At 31.4% G+C, this 8,635-nt stretch overlaps 1 protein-coding gene and 1 long non-coding RNA gene across 5 annotated transcripts; both read left to right on the top strand.

Annotated features, from left to right (window-relative positions):
* Positions 1-3,270: 3,270 nt before the first annotated feature.
* Positions 3,271-7,894, top strand: LOC104113545 (uncharacterized). Of its 4 annotated transcripts, none has more exons than XM_070189973.1 (2): positions 3,271-3,409; positions 4,122-7,894. In XM_070189973.1, the coding sequence occupies exon 2, from the start codon at positions 5,265-5,267 to the stop codon at positions 7,263-7,265; it is 2,001 nt and encodes a 666-aa protein (XP_070046074.1). In that variant the 5' UTR covers positions 3,271-3,409; positions 4,122-5,264; the 3' UTR covers positions 7,266-7,894. The 4 variants fall into 4 exon arrangements, with proteins under 4 accessions (XP_070046074.1, XP_009622044.1, XP_009622040.1 ...); XM_009623749.4 differs by having other exon boundaries at positions 3,275-3,409; positions 5,727-7,894; XM_009623745.4 differs by lacking the exon at positions 3,271-3,409 and having other exon boundaries at positions 4,173-4,233; positions 5,727-7,894.
* On the top strand, positions 3,542-7,894 carry LOC138891403 (uncharacterized). Its single transcript, XR_011412474.1, has 2 exons — positions 3,542-4,173; positions 7,807-7,894. It is a non-coding gene; the product is annotated as an uncharacterized lncRNA (long non-coding RNA).
* Positions 7,895-8,635: the final 741 nt, after the last annotated feature.

Genomic DNA, 8,635 nt, shown 5'->3' with positions numbered 1-8,635 from the left:
TTAATACCACATCTGCACAGACAGTTCACGTGCCAATAATATAAACCGTCCGGCAATAGCCACATGCTCACAATTTCAACATGAATCAAACTATTATCAAGTTTACCGAAACAACAAGCCAAGTTGCACAAGAGATAAAAATAAACACAAGAAAAATCACAACATCACATAAAAATTACCAACACAATAATCCCACATCATCACGTATCATCACTGACAATAACCACCCTTATCTCTCCTATAGCCACCCGTATCACTCCATAACAATAGCTACCTCAATAGCCACCCTTATCATTCCTATAGCCACCCTTATCTCTCCTTATAATAGCCTCCCTTATCTCTACTCCTAGACAATACCCCAACACACATAACAACAGTGATATGCCATCTTTATGTCCGCGTATTATCAACAGTGAAATGCCACTCTTATGTTCTCATAACAATAGCTTAAATCACCCAGTTTCTCTTTAGAGATTTGGAATGAAGAGGTTGTCCCTATAGCTCAAGGTAAATTGATAACTATAGTGTAAAATCTAAAAACGACTAATATTGAGTTAATATTTTACAAATAAATAACTTATAGATATATAAAAAAATATCCAGAGTTGTCATTTGTTGGAATAAATTTTAAAAAAATAATTAATAAATTCGTTTATAATACAAAAATTCTCTACTGTTGTCTTATCCTTATTATTATTTCAAGTTGGAATTTTTACCAATTTGACTTTAAGTGTTATACTGTAATTAAATTTTCTCTATTGTCTAATTTTTTTTTTTTTTTTAGCGCCAATCTTCTCCTTTATGTAGCCTAAGGGGTCTTTTAATTCACAAAAAAACTGTAGTGGGATTATAAAGCAAAAGTTATAATACGAAAATCAAGTAATAACAAAAATATTTATTAGATATACTTTGGATTGATAAATATTTGATTTATTGAATGAAAAATAGAATGTATGGAGTATAATATAAAAAATGTGTTTGATTTTTCATATATAAAATTGGATAAAATTTTATTTTTAACTTTAACCTTGGTCTTCTTAATTGTTTTTTGGAATAAGTGCTTTGGAGAAGGATATTTTGATATTTGATTATTTTGTCCTGGGATAGCTAATCCCCAAATTATTATCTCACATTGAATGTAGAATAAAGCTAGAAACTAATTAAGATTGTGGTATAACTATTCTTGTAATTGTTTATACCAAAAAAACAAATCTATCCAAACATGAAATTAAATAATCCCACATTTTATCGCATGATTGCTATCCTTCAATTTTGTTTAATGTAAATATTCTTTTAAATTTTTAAATATTTTCTTAGTTTTTTTTATCTGATTCTTTCAAAATATTACACAAAAATTGATAAAGAAAAAATAGTTAATTATTTGTTCTAATATTTGAGTGTAATTTTTAAATATTACACTAAGAATCAATAAAGATAAAATATTATTTGAATATGAAGGGGATTCAAGTATTATATGGAAGTGTTGTCTATTATCTATTTCTATTTATACTATTATTCAATACTAAAAAAATCTATAAATTGAAAGTCAAATTGATTTCAAAAAACCATCCTTGTCGGGAACTAAAATTTTTATGGAAGACAATAAGCTGCGTAATCGGATTGTTTATTTTGTTGGAGAATCTTTTACATGCTTTCTTTTTCTTATTATCGTATTCTTGTTAAATCCTACGTACTAGGATTTCATACACAGTTCAAATAAGGAATAATCGAATAACTAAAATTTTAGTGATTTTTAAAGTCCTAAATATTAGGAAAGTAACTTAAACTATAATTTTATCCTATGCGAAATTTATTTTTAACATTATGTTTGGATCATTGTTATCCATTATTTTATAATGTATTGTATTCTACTGTATTATTTTAAGGATACAACATTTGGATAGATTGTATTGTTTGCTATTATTAAATAATATTTTTATTGTTTGGTTTGATCGTATCGTACTGTACTGTAGCTGATAAATTTACTAAAATATCCTCAATTATTTTAAATAAAATTTATTAAGAATTACACATAAAAATAATTTAAGAAAATCTTTTTCTACTAATTTATCACCAATTATGTTACTTAGAAACAAGAGCAAAAACCTGGAGAAAAATGTTAACTATCATTAGCAACAAAATAAAAATCTAAAATGATGAAAAGAGACAAAGAAACGAACGGAGATTTGGATGAAAAGAACGACAACCAACTCTGAAAAAGATGGACGAAGACAAAGTATGTCAATAGATTAGAGATTTAGAGTTAAAATGGAAAAAGGTAAAGGAAAAAAAGAATTATGGAGTAATAAGTAAGGGCATAATTGAAAAAGAAAATAAAAAACAATTCCACCACACCAAATCAGTTGTTTCATAAAATGAGGCTTTTGGTTGTCCCGGAACAATAAATATAACAATACGATACAATCAATTTTAAATGAACAATCAAAACAAATATTATTTTAGGATAACAATACAATACAATACAATACAATACAATGCTTAACAACCATCCAAACAAGCTGTAAAAGGTAAAAAAGGCGAACGACATTTTCGATAAGGGTTTCGTGTTTTTAATATAATTAGTTTCTCGGCACGTGCGTTGCACGTTTATACTTGTGCCGGAGGAGTCACGTAGTATACAACTATGCAAAATGATATTAATAGCATTACGTAAAACTTTAAGTAAATAATTACTCTCTCTAGTCCACTTTAAGTGATTTTTTTGGCTATTTTCACACATATTAAGGAATTCACCTTTTAGCATTAATTAACAATAAAATTGATCATATTAATCTTAATTTGCTCATTGAAAATATAACAAACTACTCCTAGGCTCTTTACTCCAAGGGCAACTTTGAAAAGAAGAAGTTAATTACTTCTTGATATTTGAAAAAAATCAAATATTGTGGATCATAAAAAAGACCAAAAAATTACTTAAAGTGGACTGAAAGGTATATATGAAAGAATAAAATATAAATTTATGTGAATGTTTAATGTGGAAAGTCTTATTGTAGTTTGTTTGAAAGTACAAATTTGTGTAAATGATTCGTTCATAACTTTGAAGTTATATATATATATATTTTTTTTTTTTTTTTAGAGAAAACCATCTTCGTAATTCTCTTATTCTATAAGAGAGAGTTAAACAGGTCTCCGAAGTCAACTTGTGCTCAATGGGTATCTTGGTAATTTTATATCACATTTTCTCTTACTCTATAAGACGAGTTATCTCTAGGCTTTCTTGTGGATTTCAAATCACGAAAAAATCAGAAATATTCAGCTCCCAAGTACGCAGCCTTTTGGATTTCTGTTTCATTCTTAAAAATCAGGTTTACCAAATTGCTCCTGCTCGGATCTGCTGACTCACGCTTCTGAGAGAAGGCCATCTGGTGTTTCCGCTTTTGGATAAACGGTGGGCAATATTAGATTTTACTTTTCTTCCCCGTACAATTGTCAATCAGTTTATACTCTGTTTATCTTTCTGTTTAGTTTCGCTCTGTTCTTCGGCTTTCTTGCTGCTACTAATTTGTGTTTGATCACTTCCGGGTGAGATCAGCTTATACTATATTATTTCCATTGTCTCCGTGCTCCTCTTTCTATGTGCGTAGCTTCTGTGTTTTTGGTTTAGCCTCTGCCTGTAGGTGTTTGAGAAAATTATTCAATGAATTAGGCTTTTCTCCTGTAGTGGGGTGTAATCAAATATGAGGCAAAGCATTTAGACATTCCTCAAATTTTGAACTAAAATTAGCAAGAAATTACGTTGAACTACTATGAATTAAAATGTTGGAGGAGAAAAAATAAAGATAAAAATTATGAAGAAAGACTAAATTGCAGAAGGAAAATGGTAAAATAATTTGTAAGAACCTCTGATTAAGTGATACAATGCATTTGGACTGATGTTCCAGCTTACTTTTCAAATTTCCATAATTACTTTAATTTAATTACTCTATAGTGGAGAAATTCTTTTAGATGCTGATTTCCACCAAACTCATCTTAAATTACTGAAACGAATGGGCGGAGTGACATTAACTTGAAGGCTTTTATGAATATTCCGACATTCGATTTTCTGCGGAAAATGTGGTTTGCCCATTTTTGCTTCAATGAGTGACGCACACTGTTTGCAGGTTTTCGGAATTAACATCTGACTACTCTGTCTAACTACTCTGGTTTTACAAGGTAAGCTAGTAGAAAACATCACTTCCCCACAAAATGATTCTGCTCTTAGTTCAAAACAAGGTTAGCAAATTAAACTTTCGCTCTTTCTGTTTAAACGCAGTCAGTTTAAACTAAACGTGTTTCACGCTTCTTTATTAGCTGCTAAATGTGAAGTTAGTACTTTACCTGCCGCTTCTGCGAAAGGGAAAAGCTTAGTTGGTCGTTTTTCCATCTTCGAAACAGATGAGTATAAGAAACATATTATTTTAATAAAATTTATACTGCCATAAACCATTTGCCTATGTAATTCATAATTGGCTCTATATTAGGATCCACATCAGGTACATCTAATGAACAATGTGGTGTTGGTTCAGAGAATGTAGCAAATAGAGGTTTGTATCAGTTTCAAGTTAGAATAGTATTCGTTATCTTCCTTTGGAGTGGAAATTGACTTCTAATCATTTCCGTAATATTCAGGCGTTAGACTACATAGAAGATCCCCTCTGCATGTTACTGGTTCACAAACCAAATATGTTGCTCTCAAAGTTGTCCCAAACTGTAAATTTTGTGCCGCAAAAAGATTTCAATATGAACACCTTGGATTCTGTTGCAATAAAGGTTCAATCAAGCTTACCTCACACAAAATGCCTACAGAGCTACGGAATTTATTTTTGGGTACTAGTGAAGAGTCTGACCATTTCCGAACGTATGTTAGGACATACAATAACATGTTTGCATTTACTTCGCTCGGGGTAAAATATGACAGAGACTTAGCTAAGAGAAATCATGGTATCTACACATTTAGAGTTCAAGGAAAAATGTATCACTTTATAGATGATTTATATCCTGCGAACGAGAAAGGAAGAAATTTACAGTTATACTTCTATGACAATGAAAATGAGGTAGCAAACAGAATTGCTTGTTCAACTAGAGTACATGAGTCGATGATCAGAAAATTGATGAATATACTACAAAATAATCCATATTGTGTTTTCTTGAAATCTTTGGCAGATGTTCCAGAATTATCGAACTTTTATATTGCGCTCAAATGTGACTCAGATTTAGATCAGTAAGTATATAACCTACCTACTGCATCTGAAGTTGCAGTAATAATGGTTGAAGAAGGCATTCATATTTCCACACTTCACATCCGAATTTATACTCACAACAATAAAAGCCAATTAGTCAATTATTACTATGGTTGTTATGATCCCCTGCAGTATCCCCTATTATTTCCATATGGTCAAGGTGGGTGGCACTGTGGTATTAAGAAAATAGTTCAACCAAAGAATGCTACTAGATGTCGTATCTACTGTGAACAGGAAAATTTACCAAGTGTTGCAAACATGTGTTCAATTGACAATTTTCTTGATATGGAAGCTCGGGTACTAGAACAACAAAGGAAAAAAAAAAGAAATAATGTCTCTTGTCGTGAATATTATTGTTATAAAATTCAAATACATACTGAAAGGATATTCCAACAATATCTAGTAGATGTATTCATAAAACTTGAAACACAACAACTAGACTTCTTCTCTTTCAATCCAGACTTGTTTAGAATTGAAGTTTTGCAGGGTATTCTTGATGTCTTAAGACATGGTGAAAGAGATGCTTCTAGAATTGGAAAACAAACTTTCCTTCCTGTTACATTTACAGGGGGACCAAGAGATATGCGCTGGCGATATATGGATGCTATTGCTTTGGTACAACGTTTTGGAACACCTGACTTGTTTCTAACGATGACATGCAACCCACTGTGGCCAGAAATAAAAGAACATTTGTTATCTACTGATGAAGCACAAAATAGACCTGACTTAATTAGTCGAGTATTTAGAGCAAAACTGGAAGAGCTAAAAAATGATATATTAAAAAGAAATATATTTGGAAAGGTAGCTGCTTTTATGTACACTGTAGAATTCCAGAAACGTGGTCTTCCACATGCACATTTCCTTATTATTCTTGCTAATGAATACAAATTGTTGACACCCAAATCTTACGACAGAATTGTTTGTGCTGAATTACCTGATCCTGATAAAGAGCCTTATTTATACTCACTTGTTGTACATCATATGATGCACGGTCCTTGTGGTTCTTTGAATCCTACAATTTCATGCATGAAAAATGGATGTTGTAAATTCAATTACCCTAAAGATTTTGCTGATCGAACATCAAAAGGAAAAAACTCTTATCCTATTTACAGAAGACGACATACAGGTGAAGCAATAAAAATTAGAGAACAATTCCTCGATAATTCATGGGTGGTACCATATAATCCTTTTTTACTTGGCAAGTTTAGCTGTCATATGAATATCGAAATATGCTCAGATATTAAAGTTGTCAAGTATCTTTACAAGTACATATGTAAAGGACACGACAAAATTTCTTTTTCTGTACATGACAATGATAAAGACACAGAAATTGATGAAATAAAAGAATATCAATCTGCTAGATGGGTATCTCCACCCGAAGCTACATGGCGTTTATTTGGTTTTCCTATTAGTGAGATGACACCAAGTGCTTATCATCTTCAATTACACCTTGATGGACAACAATATATTTCTTTTAAAAGCACTGAGAGTATAAATGCAATTTTAAAAAATCCTCTGATTAGAAAAATAATGTTGACAGAATTTTTTGTCATGAACCAAACAGATGATTATGATATAAAACTTAAGCTATTGTATAAAGACTTTCCAGAATACTTTGTCTGGTCAGTTACAGACAAGACGTGGACACGTCGAAAACAACGTAGCGTTATTGGACGTGTTGTGACATGTCATCCAACAGAAGGTGAGAGATATTATCTCAGATTATTATTACTGAATGTGAGAGGACCAACATCATATGAAGATCTTCGTACTGTAAATGGAAGATGTTATATTACATTTAGAGAAGCTGTTGAAAAAAGAGAATTATTACATTCTGACAATAGTTTGGTTGACTGTATGATTGAAGCTGCAAGCTACCAATTGCCATATAGTTTAAGACGCTATTGGTATATTGTACTCCTACCAATCCAAAAGAGTTATGGGAACAATTTGAAGACTCAATGTCAGAAGACTTCAAACTCTTGCCAAATAATGGATTTAAAGATGTTTATCATAGAGTCCTGAAATAGATCAATGATAGAATTACACTTAATGGGATACGACATTAACGAGTATAAGCTTGTTGGATAAAACATTAGAGCTTCTGCAATTGCTAAAGAGGCAAAAGAAATTTATTTTGAGAGAAACTTAAAGAGTTTGTGAACAAGATTTGTTATTAGAAAAAAAAACTAAATACAGATCAACGAAGAGCATACAATATGATTGTTGATAGAATATTTTCCAACAAATCAGGAGCTTTTTTATTGACGGGCCAGGAGGAACTAGTAAAACTTTTTTATATCGAAGTTTGTTGGTTACTGTAAGATCTAAGGGATTTGTAGCACTAGCAATTGTGAGTTCTGGTGTTGCAGCTTCTATTCTTTCTGGAGGGCGAACAACTCATTCGCACTTTAAGATCCCTATTGATATTTATGAAAATATTGGTTGCAATATCAGTAAGCAGAGTTCACTTGCACGTTTAATTCGGAACGCAAAATTAATTGTATGGGATGAGGCATCAATGGCTAAAGGGAAAACGATTGAAGCTTTTGATTTACTTTTGAAGGATCTGATGGATATTAAGATGCTCTTTGGTGGGAAAGTAGTTATTTTTGGAGGTGATTTTAGACAAACTCTTTCAGTTGTTTGAAATGGGAGAAAAGAAGATTTCATTTCTGAAAGTTTACTATACTCTGAAATTTGGAATCAGCTAGAAAAACTACAGCTGTCAGAGAATATGCGTGCAAGAACAAATCCCGCCTTCTGTGAATACTTGATGAGAATTGGAAATGGAAAAGAAAGACTTGACGCCCAGCATAAAGTTCAAATTCCTGACTCTTTAATCATTCCTTTTACCACTGAAGAAGAATCCTTGAATGAGTTATTTGAGGTAACATATCCCGATAAAGATTTCTTATTTGACGATTCTTCCTCCATAGCTTCTCGTGTGATCTTGACAACAAAAAATGATTTTGTTCATGAAATAAATGATATGCTCATATATAAATTCCCAAAAGATGCTACAACATTTGTTGCAATTGATGAAACTGTTGAATTGAATGACTAAAGTCAATTCGAAGATTATTTGCATACTTTAAACCCTACTGGTTTGCCTCCTTATATATTAACATTAAAAGAAAATTGTCCAGTAATGTTACTACGAAATTTAAGGCCCTGTGAAGGTTTATGTAACGGCACATGGTTAACATGTTGTAGTTTTAAAACACATGTTATAAGTGGCAAAATTGCTAGTGGTGATTTTCAAAAGAAATGTTTTTATTCCAAGAATACCAATATTAGTATCACAAGATGAAAAAATTTCAATTGCTTTTAAAAGAACACAATTTTCAGTACGATTGTGCTTTGCTATGACTATAAATAAAGCTCAAGGTCAA

This window comes from Nicotiana tomentosiformis, chromosome 11, assembly GCF_000390325.3.
Source record: "Nicotiana tomentosiformis chromosome 11, ASM39032v3, whole genome shotgun sequence".
In the NCBI taxonomy this organism is placed as follows: Eukaryota; Viridiplantae; Streptophyta; class Magnoliopsida; order Solanales; family Solanaceae; genus Nicotiana; species Nicotiana tomentosiformis.
This window is presented reverse-complemented; position numbering and strand designations above follow the sequence as displayed.